Source organism: Syngnathus acus, chromosome 9, assembly GCF_901709675.1.
Source record: "Syngnathus acus chromosome 9, fSynAcu1.2, whole genome shotgun sequence".
NCBI classification, from domain to species: Eukaryota; Metazoa; Chordata; class Actinopteri; order Syngnathiformes; family Syngnathidae; genus Syngnathus; species Syngnathus acus.
The window spans coordinates 3807109-3824979 of NC_051094.1; the positions used below are offsets into that span (position 1 = coordinate 3807109).

The following is a 17871-nucleotide window of genomic DNA, read 5'->3' on the forward strand; positions in this document are numbered from 1 at the left end:
CTAAGAATATGGCGGGTAGGTGACGTCACAGTGTTTTCCTAGAGACTCCAGTTATTCAACTTATTCAAGTAGCGTTTTCACCTGTCCCGGATTTTGTCCCGCATTTTCATGGTCGGTCCTGGGAAAAAAAATAAAATAAAATCCGGGACACCGATATGTTCTGGATTTTTGTACGTGTTGTGCAAAGTGTGTATGCGTGCTAACGTCCATAAACGTGTGCACAGCATTATTGGCTCTGGAAAAATGACAGTACTCATTTGGGCCAGTGGCGGCTCATTCTGAATGGTGAGGTGGAAACGGAGTGTGTGAAGGATAAGGAGAGACAGAAATGAAAGGATCCAGTGACTAAAAAAAAAAGTAAAGTTTTATCATGGAAAAAGTCAAATCATACTTGAGCTTTCTGGGTACATTTGAAATGCGTCTGTTTTGGTTCTGCTGTGCAGAGGAAGGAAGAGTTGTTAGAGAATAGTAGTCACTTTATTACACGACGTTTTTTTTAACTTGAACTTCACAAATACTCCCCATTTTACAAAAAACAAAATATTACTGAAACTACACTAAAAACAAAGCTTTAAAAAAACAAACAATTATAACAAACTGGAACTAATGGTTCAGGTGGAAGAGAAATTAAACTACAAAAGTCAAATCAAAATAACTAACTATATTGAAAAATATAGAGGCCCAAAATCAAAACATGGCTCATACAAGTATTGCCCCACATTGGTACAACACAGCTAAACAGCATTTACTCTTCTTCAGAAATAAAAAAAAAAAGTTTTACTTTTCATGTGTCCGCATGTGTAGCGTCAAATTTATGAGCAAACCTTTCATCACAGTCAAAACAAGGAAAAGGTTTTTCTCTTGTGTGTACTCTCATGTGCATTCCACAGTTCGTCTTGGTCGTGAATCGTTTCCCGCATGTCGAGCAAGGAAAGGGTTTTTCTCCTGTGTGGGTTCTCATGTGTATATCCAAACTTGCTTTCCAAGCAAACTTTGCACCACAATCTGAACAGCCGAAGGGTTTTTCTCCTGTGTGGATTCTCATGTGCATATCCAAATGTAGTTTTCGAACAAAGTCTGCACCACAAACGAAGCAGCCGTAGGGTTTTTCCCCAGTGTGCCTTCTTGCGTGTTCTTCCATCTGATCCTTTCGAAAGAATGTTTTGCTACAAACTGTGCAGCAAAAAGGCTTTTCCCCTGTGTGTGTTTTCATGTGTCTTGTCTTATCTCTGGCTCGAGAAAATCTTTTGTGACAAATTGAGCAGCTGTGGGTTATTTCTTTACCTGCTGAGCATTTCTGAGACTTGTGCCTTTCGCTGGGAGTTGTTTTCTTTTTGTCGCGAGTTGTTTTCTTTCTGCAGGGAATCGTTTCCTTTTTGCAGGGAGTTTGTTTCTTTGGCCTGTCGTCACCTTCGCAGTCTGCGTTCCTCCTCAAAGGTTCTTCTTCTTCTATGCGTTCAATTTTTACGAGTGGCGTTTGGAGGTCTTCAGGCGCTGGTTTTTCACGCGGGTCTCCGCTGGGACTGTGATGCCAAAGCTCGGTTGGTTCCTCTTTGCACTCTTCCACAGATTCTCCATTCAGTGGCAAAGCACTCACACTGGTCTCTAGTTGTTGTTGCTGCTCTTGCAACTGTGAGGGAAGTTCTGCCTGATGAGCAAGCGACCACTGGACATCTAAATGATGAAAGTAACAAAAACAGTTTGGCTGACATGGGCTAGGAAAAGTGTTTTTTATGCTTAGTTCGGATGATGAATGAATTATTCAACTTTTGATTGTTGTATCCTGTCCTGTATTCGATCTGATTTTAAACACGGAGGGCGGTCACGTGACGCCAAGTAACCGTTTTGATTGGCTCAATCGGAGACTCAAGATGGCTTCCGTCTGTTTGTTTTACCACGCCGTTTGTAGAAAATATGACCTAATGATATGAGATCTTCCTTGGAACGGGAATTTACTGCAATAAATTCATCTAACTTCTTTGACCGCACCTTTTTGTAAGACAAAAGATTGTGTAGTTCTTAATACCCTAAACAGTGGCAGAGTTTTAGGTGAAATTTTAGTGGACATACCTTCCATGCGAATGACAATTTGAGTCTTGCAAACATCTTCCAGTTGTCGTCGTTGGCGCTCACTCTCCTCTCTGACTCGACATAATTGCTCTTCGTACGATGCGATCGTTTTTTCAAATAATCCGAAGATTTCGTCGGCGGCCGAAATCAGTCGCTCCCTTACCAACTCTTTCAACATTTTTGATGTTTACGACAGTACGAGAACACAAATCGTTCAGCTACCGCGTGTGCTATGATGCTAACTTCCGGTTGTGAATTCTTCCACGCATAGGCATCAAATATAGATCCCGCCTGGAGCGAGTTGGATTTTTGGTGGCATGCGTATCCGCCATCTTGGATGTGTCAAACCTGTGCTGTAAACTAATGCTAATCGAAGATAAACTAAATAAACCAACTTAAAAACTCACCCGTTCACGCAAAACAAATATATTCGAGAAAGTGACAGGCACCAAAACAACATACACTATGGCACTTGAAATTTGATGATTACAAAAGTTTCACACCCTGAATTATCCTGACACTAACAGACATTGATTTTGGATTCATGACAGTAGTCTTTTATTAATCAAACCTTTTTATTGTTCTTCGTCAACATGGAAATGACATTTTCTTCAGTCAGCATTTTGTTTCGAACATTGACATTGCTTTCACATTTTGTTTGGAATATGACTATTATTTCATTTGGGTTGCCCATCCTTGAGAAATCAACATTTGATTTATTAATATATTTGTGGCCCTTCAGGATTTGCAATAGACCTAATGTGCACAAAACAAATCTCAACGTTATTACACGATAAACCTTTTGGTACAGATTTTAGCGAGTGTCGTGAAAGTTGACAGACACGATTTGCTTTTAGTTTAACACCTGTGCGCTAGGACTTTCAACTAGCTACATGCTAAGCTACCAGATAAAAACATGACAAATAATATAAGATTGTTTGAAAATACAAAGCAACTATTAGACGTCTGGACAAGGCGCGAGCAAATAGAATACAAGGACAAATTGGATCAATCTTTCACAGGCCACGTAAAAAGATAAATGTTCATAAAATTCAATAAAAACAAAAGCTGGTCTGCTTTGAATATTGTGCTTTTGTGGGGACTCCTGTCAAAGATTTATTCTGCTTTTTTGTGTATCTGCATATGTCTGGTCATATTGGACCTTTGAGCAAAGGTTCCACCACAAACTGAACAACTAAAGGGTTTTTCTCCCGTGTGAACTCTCATGTGTTTATCCAGACTTTCTTTCCTAGAAAAGGTCGCTCTGCAAAAGGAGCAACTAAAGGGTTTTTCTCCCGTGTGCCTTCGCATGTGTTTTTTCATACTTTGTTTGACAGAAAATGTTGCACTGCAAATTGAGCATCGGAAGGGTTTTTCTCCCGTGTGCGTCCGCATGTGTAATTCCACATGTTCCTTTCGAGAAAATGTCTTTCCACAAACTGAGCAACAAAAGGATTTTTCTCCTGTATGGGTTTTCGTGTGTCTCATCCAATGTGACTTACAAGTAAAACGTTTACCGCAAACCGAGCAGCTGAAATGCTCTTTAAGTGTGGGACGCTTCTTGCGTTTCCGAGAACCTTTCTTGTCAGGGCCTTCTTTTTGAGAGCCTTGCGATCCTTTGTCGTCGCTTTCGCAGTCGGTGTCGCTTCTCAAAGGTTCTTCGTTATCATCGCTGTCTGACATTGGCGCTAAGAGATTGCCTTGCGGCAATCCGCCACAGTTGTCTTCGCCTGGACTGCGACGATGAAGTTGCGACCACTCGGGTGCTTCGTCTTCGCTTTTCACAGCGACGCCGGTCAGTGGCAACTTACAGACGTCAGCCTCCTCTTCAAAGTGGGGGTGTTGTAGATGCTCCAGCTCCAAACCGGACATCCCCCACAGCGGCTGAGAGGGAAGTTCCTCCTGATCACCAATCAGCTGCTGCAGGTCTGCAGGACACACGCAACACAAACAAAATTACTTGTGTAATTCCTTCGCAGAGTGCAACTTTAGTCAATTTATCATCACCTTCACAATTCGTCCCGCTCCCCAAAGGTTCCTCCAGGGGGTGACCATCTGACAGTAGAGTTAAGAGAGTGTCTGGTAGTGGTCTTCCACACAGACTGCCATGCTGAAGCTGCGACCATTCAGGTGGTTCAACTCCCTCGTTGTCACTCTCCGCGGAGGTTGCCCTGCTGATACCGGCCTCCTCCTCTTGCTGCGACCATTCAGGTGGTTCAATTCCCTCGTTGTCACTCTCCGCGGAGGTTGCCCTGCTGATACCGGCCTCCTCCTCCTCCTCTTTAATGTGAGGGAACTGGGGATACTCGTGCTCCAAACTAGAGCTCCTCCACTTTACGTCGGAAAGTTCATCCTGACGACCAAGCAGCTGCTCAACGTCTGGAAGACACAACATAGCTTCGTTCACATTGATCGAATTTGACACAATGTATGTGGTATGAAGTCAGACTGCTAAGGTTCCGAATTCCAAAACGGATTAAAAATGTTACTCATAGTAATTACTCATAGTTTTTGGGTTTCACTACTGTATAGTATAGCGTTCATTCACGGCAGCTCCAAATACTAGTCAAACATTCTTGCTCAGTCAAAAACGTGAATTTGCTCATTAGCCACTTAACACCACAGTGGCACATTCACTTATATTGAAATGGGTTACAAACCACGGTCAGTAAATACTTGGATTTAATGTCGTTTCCATCAAATGCGTTCAAAAAATACCAAATATGCAAGTATAAAACCATAAAAGGAAGGACATTAAATGCACATAAAGTACATACTTTACACCCCCACTCCTAGCCAGTGTTCCAAATGGGTGGGGAGGGGGGAACATCCAAAATGGCTGCCGTGCGTATGTTGTACTTGCTAGTTCAAATGAACATATAGCAAATAAAGTTTGGGGTCACCCAGAGAATTTAATGTTTTCCGTGAAAACTAACATTACCGCGCAATGGTTTTCAAGGGTCTTCAAATCATCCATTGACATTTTTAACACAATTAGCAAACACATTAGAACAATGGAGGGATAGTTAGCTGGAAATGGGGCTTTACACACTAACGTATATATTGCATTAAAAAAAAAAAAAAAGACATTTGGAAATGCCAAGTAGAAATTGAGTGGACAAACCTTCGACACGTACGACAATTTGTGCCTTGCAAACAGCTTCCAGTTGCCGTCGATGACGCTCTGTCTCCTCCCTCGCTCGACAAAGTTGCTCTCTGTACGACGCCATGGTTGTTTCAAAAAGCACGTAGATGTCATCGGCGGCCGCAATCAATCGCTCCCTTACCAACTCTTTCAACATTTTGGTGTTGTTCTCAACCAAACAAGAGTAGAAATGGTCGCTCTGCGGAAGCGAGGAGTATTATGCTATGCTAATCCGAACCCTTCTCTTCTTCGAAATAGTTTTGCATAGACGTCCAAATAGACACCGCCCTCAGCTGGCGAACTACAGTACTGCTTCGATACGGAGGTGCTTCCGCCACATTCTGTCAGATCTGCAAGCCAATATTTTTAAATAAATAAACAAACACACACACTCTTGTGTCGTAAAATGATGGAAATGACTCGCATCTCATGGATCTCCATTTATTAAGGCGTATCACAAGACACGTTTTATATCCATCCATCCATCCATTTTCTGTACCGCTGTATCCCCACGGGGGTCGCGGGCTTGCTGGAGCCTATTCCAGCTGTCATCGGGCAGTAGGCGGGGGACACCCTGAACCGGTTGCCAGCCAATCGCAGGGCACACAGAGACGAACAACCATCCGCACACGCACTCACACCTAGGGGCAATTTGGAGCGCTCAATCGGCCTACCAAGCATGTTCTTGGGGATGTGGGAGGAAACCGGAGTACCCGGAGAAAACCCACGCGGACACGGGGAGAACATGCATACGTATTTATTCTCACTGTGGTAAAGGAAAGGAGTTCAGCATCCCAATCAAAAGGTACATAGAACAGAATTATCATTGATGCGACAAAAATGTGAATGGAAGCCAACCATAAAAATGGCAATTATACTGTATACAGTGGTTTCTGACAGCAGTCCCTAAGCATGCTAAAAGGGAAAAAAGGAGGGATGAAGTTGGACAGGCAGCAAAGAGAGTAGTCTTATAAAATCTGCTCAAACGGAAGATGAAAACTTCACGGACCATTGCTCATCTCCCCAACAAACTCGGAATTCTCCATAGAGACTCTTTGCCAAGTGACTGAGGAGGCAACAGGGTTCTCGCAAGTGTGGATTCTTGTATGATTCTTTAAGGTTCTCTTATCACCGAATTTCTGGCCACAAACTGAGCATGAAAAAGGTTTCTAACCAGTGTGGATTCTTGTGTGCCTGATTAAGCTTCCCCTATGAGAGAATTTTTGGCCACAAACTGAGCATGAAAAAGGTTTCTCACCAGTGTGGGTCCTTGTGTGTGTTGTTAAGTGTTCCTGCCTCGAGAATCTTTGGCCACAAACTGAGCATGAAAAAGGTTTCTCGCCAGTGTGGATTCTTGTATGACTTGTTAAAGTTGCCTTCCGACTGAATATTTGGCCACAAACCAAGCATGAAAAAGGTTTCTCACCAGTGTGGGTTCTTGAATGAAGTGTTAGAGGTCCTCTATGACTAAACCTTTGGCCACAAACTGAGCATGAAAAAGGTTTCTCACCAGTGTGGATTCTTGTATGACTTGTTAAAGTTGCCTTCTCAGAGAATCGTTGGCCACAAACTGAGCAAGAAAAAGGTTTCTCGCCAGTGTGGATTCTTCCATGGCTTTTTAAAGGTCCCTTCTGAGTGAATTTTTGGCCACAAACTGAGCATGAAAAAGGTTTCTCGCCAGTGTGGATTCTTGTATGACTTGTTAAAGTTGCCTTCTCAGAGAATCTTTGGCCACAAACTGAGCAAGAAAAAGGTTTCTCGCCAGTGTGGATTTTTCCATGGCTTTTTAAAGGTCCCTTCTGAGTGAATGTCTGGCCACAAACTGAGCATGAAAAAGGTTTCTCGCCAGTGTGGATTCTTGTATGACTTGTTAAAGTTGCCTTCTCAGAGAATCTTTGGCCACAAACTGAGCAAGAAAAAGGTTTCTCGCCAGTGTGGATTCTTGTATGACTTGTTAAAGTTGCCTTCTGAGTGAATTTCTGGCCACAAACTGAGCATGAAAAAGGTTTCTCGCCAGTGTGGATTCTTGTATGACTTGTTAAAGTTGTCTTCTCAGAGAATCTTTGGCCACAAACTGAGCATGAAAAAGGTTTCTCGCCAGTGTGGGTTCTTGTGTGCGTTTTTAAGTTTCCCTTCACAGAGAATCTTTGGCCACAAACTGAGCATGAAAAAGGTTTCTCACCAGTGTGGGTTCTTGTATGACGTTTCAAAAATGACCTCTGAGAGAATGTTTGACCACAAACTGAGCAGGAAAGGTTTTTCTTTCTTGTGTGCATTCTCATGTGTTGTTTCAAAACACTGTTATTAGCACAATGTTTCCCACACTGAGAACATTGCCTGTGTTTTTTTTTAGCCTCATCAGCAGGAGCATGTGACGACACATCATCACTATCTGATGGTGGAGCTGCTTGTGATCCTCCGCAGCGGTCTCCATCACCTTCTCGGGTCATTTGTTGACTTGAGCTGCAGCTTGAAGACTCCGCCCCTTTGCTCACCTCATCAAAACTCTTCACAGGAACACCAGTCAATGGCATCTCCTCCTCCTCCTTTTTAATGTCACAAGAGTCTTCTCCCTCCTCTTTGATACAAGGTCGCTCCAGCTCTTCCTCCTCCTTTATGGTGCAAAGAAAGGTCTGCTCCATTTGTTCATTTAAGTGGTGGACCTCTTTGCCCACAACTTCCTCCTCTTTAATGCGAGTGAGCTCTGGCTCCTGCTGCTTAGGACGAATAGCTTCACTGACGTCTGCAAAACAAGACAAACATACATCATTTTAATGTATAGTAACAATGAAAGTTGAAGCGAAACTGGCACTGCTGCACTGCTGCTCAGAGGAAAAAGCTCCAAGGGGTGATCAACACAGCACAGAAGATCATTGGCTGCCCTCTCCCCACACTGGAAGACCTACACAGAACCCGCTGTCTCAAAAAAACACAGAACATTCTGAAGGACACTTCCCACCCTGGCCACTCCCTTTTCGAACTGTTGCCATCAGGCAGACGCTACAGATCAATTAGGTCGAGGACTAGCAGATTCGCCAACAGTTTTTACCCTACAGCGGCAGTCACATTGAATGCAGCTAAACGTAAATGATTATGTCTGTGTATGTTCTTCTGTGGGTTTTTAGCTTGTATTTTTTTAAAATCTTTTTATTCTATTTATTTTTTATCGCATGCGCGGATCGGTTGGCACTTTTTAAATTTCGTTGTACATGTGACAATGACAAATAAAGATCTATTCTATTCTATTCAAAACCTATACAAGGACTTCTTCAATCTGCCCCACACACATGGTTCCGATAGAATTCTACTAAACATAAAGACTGGGAGAGGATTCAAAAAAGAAAATAGCTATTTAATAAGAAAGTACTAACCAGCTCTGCGTAACACAACATAAGGCTGATCTTCCAGTCGTCGACGAGTACGGACCTTTTCCTCCACGTACCTTGCCGTGGTCCTTGCAGACATTTTCACACTTATTTAACGATGTTCGGCTAACAAAGGCGTCTTTTGGACAGCGGCGAGCTAGCTATTTTGAGAGAATGATGCCGAGAATCTTCAGAGAAGGCAGAGTCGAGCTCAACTGAATACACGTGTCCGAAGGCCGGTCATCATCCGGGTGCATGACGCCACTTCCGGTGCGACCCGCTCGCGGTTGGTGTCTAAATTCACATTAAGCCTGTCCAACTTGGCCACGGAAGTTCCATTTGTGACATGACGCATTTGAAAGCGTCGTAAGACTGATTCAGCTTGGTAATTGTCTTTGGGACTTTAAAAAAAAATACTTTCTAGAATTTGGAAACCGCGGGCTGGCGCGTCGCACCGGAACTGACGTCATGGGGACAAGAAGTATTATGTATTCGCAGGATTCTTTCATGTTTATTTTTAAATTTCTTTTGTTTTAAATTCCCAACTCATCTCCCTTTTCAATTGCAGGATTTCACCGTTTACCCGTATTTCATGGAATGTACAATGTACGGCCGCTGAATGACACTCCAGCACAGTAGGTGGCGCTAACGCTCGATGCCACGGTCCCCAAATGGAGAGAAATAAGCAGGAGAAAAGTGGACGTTTAGGCCAAAAGGTGGCGACGCCGTCCTGGTAGCAAAACCTTGCAAAAGACAAGCGAGTTGCCAGGAAAGTTTTGGCGACGCAAAGCTCTGTGAAAGAACGATGGCGTCCTGCGAGGAGCAAGTTTGTTGTTTTCGAGACGAGACCGAGTGGCGACCACAACTGCAAAATGCTGCTGGGACGATGCTGCACAAAAATGGTAGGTGTGCTTGGAGGCTCGCTCGCCTTTTACTTCTTCTCAGCACGTTCAGTTTCTCAATCAAAGACGTTTTTATTTTTCTTCTCAGCTTGGCTCCCCTCCACTTTTATTAAGTATAATAAATGAAGTTGCAGATTTTTTTTTTTTTCTTTTCAAGAGAGAAGTCACAATACCACAAGACAGTTTGGATCATTTGACAATGAAGGTGTAATTTCCCGAAAGCTGAAATGTTCACTCGCATGTAGTCCCTTCCAAAAGCAATCTGTTCTACTGATTCCATCATTACAGCCTTGAAAAAGCAGTCGCAATTGGGTGCCAATTGCTATTAAATTATTTTTCCAGATTCTTCATCCTTTGTATTTTGGTTTTCCTTCTGATCACGCACTTTTAATTTGCTGCCAATCTGCCCCTCCTAGCTTAGCGTCGCCGTTGGCTAGCAGCTCAAAAGGCAGTCTACCTATTCATATTTGTGGCAATGATGTCATAAGTAATATGATGTCTCGACTCTCAAGTAGTGTCGCTCAACGGGTTGAGCTATCGTGAAACAGCTGAGCTCCTCCATCTTTTCGATGATGCCGGAAATATGACTCACCCTGACTCCCGTGCGTGTGTCCTATAGATGTACACCGGCTGGTTGGTCATCGAGAAGAACTCGCCCCTCAGCCACAGGAGGGGAGCTCCCGTTTAGAGGGGCCCCACCAAGAACACAAAAAGGGTCCAGCCAACACCCTCATGAAATATAAAGAGGAGGATCCAGAGCTCTTCCACATGAAGGAGGAAGAGGAGGAGACCGATGTCAGCAAGATGCGCCTGACTGTCGTCCCCGTGAAGAGCGACGACAGCGCACCCGAGTCGCCTCAGCTTTGTTGCCGCCTTGTAAGACCCCCGCCTGACAAACTCTCTGCGCCGCTGTCAGACAGCGACCACGTGGAAGACGGGAAGGACGCAGACCGCGGAGGTGACGACAAAGCGTTGAAATCCTTCGACAAGAAGACCGCTGGCAGCTGCTCATATTGTGATAAAACCTTTGCTCAAAATGGACCTCTGATAAGACACATGCGAACACACACGGGAGAAAAACCCCACAGTTGCGCCGTTTGCGGCAAAGGATTTACCAATAAATCCGACATGGTTCGACACATGAGAACGCACACGGGAGAAAAACCTTTCAACTGCTCACTGTGCGAGAAAAAATTCTCTCACAAGGAAAGTTTGGTAGCACACGTGAGAACACACACTGGAGAGAAACCCTTCATTTGCTCCGTTTGTGGTAAGACATTCACTCAAAATTCAAGCATGGTAGCGCACATGAGGATACACACAGGGGAGAAACCCTACAGTTGTTCAGTGTGTGGCAAACGATTCATTCTGAAGCCAAACATGGTGTCGCACATGAGGACACACTCGGGAGAAAAACCTTACGGGTGCTCGCTGTGTGATAAAACCTTCTCTTTCAAGTCTTGTGTGGTAACACACATGAGAACGCACACGGGAGAAAAACCTTTTCGTTGCTCCTTGTGCGGCGAAAGATATGCTCAGCGGGCCAATTTGACCGCACACAAGCGGATACATCACACAGAGTGAACGTTTGCAGATACGCCTTCTTCCTCATTGGATATCTACACGTCGGATATATTTAGTGATGTACCTCTCATCGTTTTTGACACTGGAAAATTGCAAGAGTGACTCTGATTCGTCAAAAGTCTGACCAAGACAATGGCCGAGTTGTCTTGAGGAGGTGACCCAAAGGACCAAAAGGAAGAAAAAAGTGTTTGTCACGGATTACATTGAACATTGTTTTATATTGTCTCTTTAAAAGTTCAAAATGTCTCTCCAAATCAAGCTAAAAGAAGAAGCACGTTTGTTTCAAGCCTCTGTAGAATCACGTTTAAATGCGACTGATCATTTCTTTCATTGCTTGATTGGCTGCACTACATCTTATGTCAGTTCGCCAAGTCCTGACATTTGTTTTCCCCACACTCGTGAATATTTGATGTAAACATTTGTAGTTGAACATGGAAGCCACATTCAACAAAAATGAAATGGTCATATAAAACCTGACAAAGGCAGCAGCTTCAGCAGAGAACCCCAGACTTTCTTCTCTCCAGATACTTCCAATAAAAACAACCGCATTTGAACTTCAGCGTCCTTTGCCCCCATCTTTTCCTCCATTCTTTTTGGAGCAGTCGCCGTAAGGGGCCGCCGCGTATAACTTCGGACGTTATGATTGCCGTAAAGACACCGTCGAAGAAGAAAAGGCGGAAGTTAGTATTTTTGGTGGGCGTTCAAGCGTCAAAGCAGCGACGTTGAGTTCGCCTGCTTGTGTGGCTCGCTCGAATAAAACATGACATAGTTACTAAATAAATATTCGGGTTAGTTTGGAGTGATGGCGTCCCGTGAGGAGCATCTTTGTCGAGCGAGAGAGGAGAAGGAAGAGCAAGCCCGACGACTGGACGCCATTTTGTCAGCCTCCGATGCCGCGCTGCATAGTCGAGGTTTGGCTACCCACTTGAACAGATTACATTGAACAAGAAAAAATAAAAAGCGGCAATACATGACATCATTCAGCCCAGTGTACATGTTAGAAAAGTTACCGAGGAAGACGTACCTTTATCATATATAAGTAAACCCTTAGTGAACCTACACACGTACGAAAAATGTGTATACGCATAACATAAGCAACACGTGGTGTAACCCGCACTTTAACACTTTTCACAAACAATCAAAATATGTATTACTCAGCGTGTCCTAACATATCAAAGAAAAGATGTCCCAGGGCTCATTACACTTGGAGGAGGTCAAAGATCACGCTCGTCAGTGTCCTCACTTATGAACAGAATGAAGTCTCTTTTCCATTGCAGGTTGCACAATTGCCTCTGACACCGCTCCGTTGCTTTTCCATGACAACCGGCGTCGATTGGGGCGGGATCAACAGCACATCCCACGACGTGACGCTCAAATTGCTTGTTTTGCTTGCATCTTGTAGACGTCCAGCCACCGACTGATCATCAGGAAGAGCATCCGGAGCCCCGCCGTGTGAAAGAGGAAGACGAGGATCTGACGCCATGTCGCGTGAAAGAGGAAGAGGAAGAGGTGGATGTGAGCGAGTTGTCCCTCAACGTCGTCGTGGTGAAGACTGAAGACAATGAAGACGGGGTAGTGGAGTGGTCGCGGCCTCATGGACGCAGTCCGAGCGGGGACGGACGCGAGGGAGCGCCCGCCGACGAGCCCTTAGCTCCGCCTTCGCATGGCGGCGACACGGAAAAACCCTCGAGGAGCGCAGCGGATGACGAGAAACGCTTGGGGAGCGCCGCAAAGGATCATTTGACCTGCTCACTTTGTGGTAAAAGCTTCTCTTGTAAGTACAGCGTGAAGGAGCACATGAGAACGCACACGGGAGAAAAACCCTTCAGCTGTACCGTTTGTAGTAAAACGTTTGCTTGCAAGTCAAATATGGTGAGACACATGAGAGCGCACACAGGCGAGAAACCAACTTTTCATTGTTCGGTTTGCGGCGACGCCTTTGCGCAAAAAGGATCCTTGATTGTGCACATGGCGACACACACAGACGAGAAACGTTTTGCGTGCTCAGTTTGTGGAAAAAGATTCGCTAAAAGAAAAAATATGATGGTTCACATGAGGACACACACGGGAGAAAAACCTTACGGTTGCTCCGTCTGCAGTGAAATGTTTGCCAAAAAGATCTCTTTGATTGCACATACAGCCACGCACACCGGAGAGAAACCTTTCACCTGCTCCGTTTGCGGCGAAAGCTATTCGTACAAGCGGAGTTTGAACATACACATGCAGACACACACAGGGGAAAGTCTGATTAGTTGCTCGGTTTGCCGTGAAAGTTTTTCTTACAAAAAAAGTTTGAAGGCCCACATGCGGAAACACACGGGAGAAAAACCTTTCACCTGCTCCCTTTGCGGCGAAAGCTTCACCTACAAGCAGACTTTAAATGCACACATGAAAAGGCACACGGGAGAAAAACCCTTCAGTTGCTCAGTTTGTGGAGAAAGTTTTACTTATAGGCCGACTTTTAACGCACACATGAGAACTCACACGGGAGAACAACCTTTTACTTGCCCAGTTTGTGGCAAAAGCCTTTCTTACAAGCACAGTTTGAATGAACATATGCAAACGCACGCAGAGAAACGCTTTAGTTGCTCCATTTGCGGGCAACAATATGCTCAGGAGGCCTCGCTGAGTGCGCACACAGCAACGCACACGGGAGAAAAACCTTTCACCTGCTCCGTTTGCGGCGAAAGCTTCACTCAAAAACAATATATGCTCAAACACGTGAGAAGGCACACGGGAGAAAAACGCTGCGCTTGTTCAGTTTGCGGGAAAAGTTTTGCCTCAAAGCAGCATTTGAACGTGCACGCGTGGACGCACACTGGAGAAAAACCCTTCAGTTGCTCAGAATGTGGCGAAAGCTTCACTCAAAAACAATATATGGTGAGACACATGAGGAAGCACACTGGGGAAAAACCTTTCATTTGCTCCGTTTGCGGTAAAAGTGTGACTTCCAAGCACAGCTTGATTGCACACATGCGGGGGCACACAGAAGAGAAACCCTTCACTTGTTCCCTTTGCGCCAAAAGATTCACGAGCAAAAGAAATCTGAACGTCCACATGAGAACACACACGGGAGAAAAACCCTTCAGCTGCTCAGATTGCGGTAAAAAATTTGCTTTCAAGCAAAACTTGAACGCACACATGCAGACGCACAACAAGGAATAAACGTACATTCCCGTTGGTGCCAAAATCTTTTCTTTCTCGGGAGGTTTTTCATTTTTTTCCAGATGTTTTTGCTCCGATTTTTTTATGATTCACAGACTGTAACGTCATTTTTATGATGATTTAAATGATCAGTGGTGAGAAGTGTCAAATTACAAATACGCAATTACAACACTTTTTACTTAGATTATTTGTACAGCTGTACTTTCCTTGAGAATTTATTTTTCAGACGTCTTTTCATCTTTTACTTTTCTGATATATGTACTTTCTATTCCTTAGTCTGTCAAATCAGCACTCCAAAAACAGTCAGCTGAAATATAACCCAAATTGGGCCAACTAAAGGACTGACTCAAATTTTGAGGTTACTTATTTAACCCCGAAAGTCCACTCAAATGAATAGCAAGAGAGATGTGTGAGTTCTTTTTGTACAACAAAGACCATTGTGTAGGTTGTTTTGTGGGTTATTCAACTTTTTGAGTTTACATATCAAATGTTTACCCTTTGTGAAGAGAATTGATTGTTGTTGTTGGCACATGATTGATTTGTGATTCTTAGTCTGAGACAGACAAACAATGTGTGTTTTTTTACAGTTACTATCTTGTTCATTTTTTTTTTTTTAGGTGACTTGGATAGCAAAGTTGTAGCAATGTGTTGTTTCAATAGCATTGAAGCAGAGGTGCAACAATTAATCAGCGACCACCGATAATTGATTATCAAACCAACCAACACGTGTTTTGATGATCAATCGATTGTTTGAAGACCTTGTTTAACACAATTGTTCAATTTAGTCTCTCAAGATTCATTTCTGTCATACTCCATGAAAGCGAATGGAAAGAAATATTTTTTTGTCTTTTCAAAATAAAACTGGTTTTTACCTTGGTAAACAACATTTTTCCCCCCAAAAAATCCACAGATCCTACAGACCAAACTGGATCAGTTTTTATTGTTCATTTCTGCTGCTGTCAATTTGAAGCAATGTTCTGTTTTTCAAGAAGCGGATGGAAATTTAAAAAGAAATGTTTTTTCACTCTATGAATTAATTGGGGTAAATAATGAATAATTTGTTGTGAAAAACAATGTTAGTTGCAGCCCTGCATTAAACTACTAAAGCAAAATGTTTTTTGAAGATTGCGTAACGTGATAAAAGGGGTAATGATTTGTTTTTAAATATACAAAATTGTCCAAAAGGCTATTTGATGTCATTGTATGCCCTCATTAATTTTACTGAAGTAGAATCAGTACTCGAACCTGGAAAGAAACCAGTTTGGTAATCAAGCCCACAAATTCAATGACAAACCTTTTGTTTACATTCCTTTCAATTATTGGAATGTTTTGTATTCACTTTCTCTGCTGTAGATTCTTGTAGGATTGCAAAGAGATAGTTCAATAAAGGACCGCTCAAATGTTGGGTTGCTATCGCTCAGATTCTTTTCACAAATGAGCTCTTGTGGCTTTTCTTTCTTTCTGCATCAAGTGTGGGATGAATAATTTAGTTGCAATTCAAATTTTAATGCTATCACCCCATTTAGCATTTATATATGTGTATAAAGACACACACACACCAATCGCCATCTTGTGGTGGTATTAAAAACAATGCCAAATGAGAGTCGAGTAAGAAGAGACACCAGAGGTCAGGATGGGTTTCGTCTTTATTGTAAAGGACAAAAGGAGTGACCAAATTTTCAATCATGATCGCCTTTCCAGACTCAATTTGGTCTCAGGTGACTTTATGAAAATTCTGATGAAAAATTGGGCAGAAACACGTTGAGTTCCAACCATGTTTTTATACATGTGCTTTTTACACAAGCTCCACAACTTTCCTTTTGTGTGTGTTCTCATGTCTGTTCATATCAGACTTACTGGAAAAGCTTTTATCACAAAGTGAGCATGCAAAAGGTTTTTCTCCCGAGTGTGTTCTTGTGTGTCTCATCATATTTTGCTTTACGGTGAAACTTTTGCCGCAAACTGAGCAACTAAAAGGTTTCTCACCTGTGTGTGTTCTCGTGTGTACATTCAAATCATACTTGTTAGAAAAGCTTTTACTACAAACAGAGCAAGTGAAGGGTTTTCCTCCCGTGTGGTTCAGCACGTGTGATTTCAAACTGTGTTTATAAGAAAAACTTTCACCACACACTGAGCAAGTGAAAGGTTTATCACCCGTGTGTGTTCTCATGTGTTGGATCATGTTTTGCTTCTGAGAGAATCTTTTCCCACAAACTGAGCAACTAAAGAGTTTTTCCCCCGAGTGTGTTCTCATATGCACATTCAAACTGTGCTTATAAGAAAAGCATTCGCTGCAAATTGAGCAACTAAAGGGTTTTTCGCCTGTGTGGGTTCTCATGTGCTTCACCATCACGGACTTTTTAAGGAACCGTTTACCACAGACGGAGCAAACAAAGGGTTTTTCTCCCGTGTGTGTTTTCATGTGTGTATTGACATTGTACTCATAAGAAAACTTTTCACCACACACTGAGCAAGTGAAAGGTTTTTCCCCTGTGTGTGTTGCTGTGTGTGCAATCAGATTGACCTTGCGGGCAAATTTATCACCGCACACTGTGCAGCTGAAAGGATTTTCGCCCGTGTGTTTTCTCATGTGTACGTTCATATTTCCTTTTCGAGCAAAAGCTTCCCCACAGATTGAGCAGCGAAAAGGTTTTACTCCTGTGTGTGTCTGCATGTGTTCGTTCCAAGTACTCTCATAAGGAAACGTTTTGCCGCAAACTGAACAGCTGAAACGTTTTTTACGTAAGGGACGCCTTCTACGCGTTTGATCAGGTTTTTTTTCCTCATTGCAGTATTTTGAGCGTTTGTCATCACCGTTACGATCAACGTCGCTCCTCAATGACCCGTCTGTGTCTTTGTGATGAGCTAAGAGGTAGTGTGCTGCCGGTTCTCCTTCACTTGGACTGTGGTGAAGAACTTCTTCATCTTTGACGTCTTCACTCTTCACAATGACGACCGTCAGTGGCAACTGGCTGATATCAACCTCCTCCTCTTCCGATTTAAAGTGAAGGTTCTGTGTCTCTTCCTCTTTAAGGTGGGGTGGCTGTGGACGCTGTTGCTCCAAACAGGAGCTCGGCCTCGGTGCATCAGGTGGAACTTTCGGCTGCCCACCTGTAGACCACAAGTAACGCAAACAAGTTAAATATGATATATTATGCTGTGTGTCGCATGAATGGCAATGTGGAGCTAATTCTTGTTTTGGTTTGGATGGAAATCACCTTGAATAACGGCAAAAGTACAATCAAATTTTCACAATAAGTGAATTCTGTAAAACAAACAAATGAAATAGATAGGCTAGATAAGTAAACACCCCCCAAAATGAAAGACACCGTCACGTGACGTCCAGGTCGTTATTCGATTGGCCAATTGTAAAATCAAAATGGCTGTCTTTGTTTTGTTGTGTTCGTTCATCAGGCAATTTCGCACGGAAGAGCGATCGAAGAATATTATAAACACATTATGCATGATAATTGTAATTTTGGGGATTTTCTCACGTCGCTCGTGAAGGGGGTCCGCATGTTGTCGCTCGTTGTCGATTACTCGACAAAGTTGCTCACGGTCCGTCGCCATCTTTTTAGACGCTAATATTCCAGTTAGTTTCTCTCTTCTCAACTCTTGTACATTTTCTTTCAGTGACCAC

The 17871-nt window shown here is 43.3% G+C and overlaps 6 protein-coding genes across 6 annotated transcripts; 2 read left to right on the top strand and 4 right to left on the bottom strand.

The window, feature by feature from the left end:
• Positions 1 to 265: 265 nt before the first annotated feature.
• On the bottom strand, positions 266 to 2322 carry LOC119127249 (gastrula zinc finger protein XlCGF57.1-like). The gene is made up of 2 exons (XM_037259132.1): positions 2071 to 2322; positions 266 to 1674 (listed from the first exon to the last, which is right to left on the bottom strand). Exons 1-2 carry the CDS (start codon positions 2246 to 2248, stop codon positions 785 to 787), a joined length of 1068 nt encoding a protein of 355 aa, XP_037115027.1. The 5' UTR covers positions 2249 to 2322; the 3' UTR covers positions 266 to 784.
• A 304-nt stretch (positions 2323 to 2626) lies between these two features.
• LOC119127220 (zinc finger protein 391-like) lies at positions 2627 to 5464 on the bottom strand. The gene is made up of 3 exons (XM_037259089.1): positions 5195 to 5464; positions 4078 to 4449; positions 2627 to 3998 (listed from the first exon to the last, which is right to left on the bottom strand). The coding sequence occupies exons 1-3, from the start codon at positions 5370 to 5372 to the stop codon at positions 3187 to 3189; spliced, it is 1362 nt and encodes a 453-aa protein (XP_037114984.1). The 5' UTR covers positions 5373 to 5464; the 3' UTR covers positions 2627 to 3186.
• Positions 5465 to 6465: 1001 nt separating this feature from the next.
• Positions 6466 to 8942, bottom strand: LOC119127204 (gastrula zinc finger protein XlCGF26.1-like; the record flags this gene model as incomplete). The annotated part of the gene is made up of 2 exons (XM_037259055.1): positions 8587 to 8942; positions 6466 to 7958 (listed from the first exon to the last, which is right to left on the bottom strand). Coding segments are annotated over exons 1-2 (1587 nt in total), but the record flags the coding sequence as incomplete, so codon positions are not given.
• Positions 8943 to 9229: 287 nt separating this feature from the next.
• LOC119127250 (zinc finger protein OZF-like) lies at positions 9230 to 11625 on the top strand. The gene is made up of 2 exons (XM_037259133.1): positions 9230 to 9482; positions 10102 to 11625. Exons 1-2 carry the CDS (start codon positions 9386 to 9388, stop codon positions 11064 to 11066), a joined length of 1062 nt encoding a protein of 353 aa, XP_037115028.1. The 5' UTR covers positions 9230 to 9385; the 3' UTR covers positions 11067 to 11625.
• A 79-nt stretch (positions 11626 to 11704) lies between these two features.
• Positions 11705 to 15636, top strand: LOC119127185 (gastrula zinc finger protein XlCGF57.1-like). The gene is made up of 2 exons (XM_037259002.1): positions 11705 to 11977; positions 12469 to 15636. Exons 1-2 carry the CDS (start codon positions 11869 to 11871, stop codon positions 14229 to 14231), a joined length of 1872 nt encoding a protein of 623 aa, XP_037114897.1. The 5' UTR covers positions 11705 to 11868; the 3' UTR covers positions 14232 to 15636.
• Positions 15637 to 15859: 223 nt separating this feature from the next.
• On the bottom strand, positions 15860 to 17858 carry LOC119127217 (zinc finger protein OZF-like). Its single transcript, XM_037259084.1, has 3 exons — positions 17726 to 17858; positions 16027 to 17342; positions 15860 to 15974 (listed from the first exon to the last, which is right to left on the bottom strand). Exons 1-2 carry the CDS (start codon positions 17799 to 17801, stop codon positions 16027 to 16029), a joined length of 1392 nt encoding a protein of 463 aa, XP_037114979.1. The 5' UTR covers positions 17802 to 17858; the 3' UTR covers positions 15860 to 15974.
• Between the last annotated feature and the right edge of the window lie 13 nt (positions 17859 to 17871).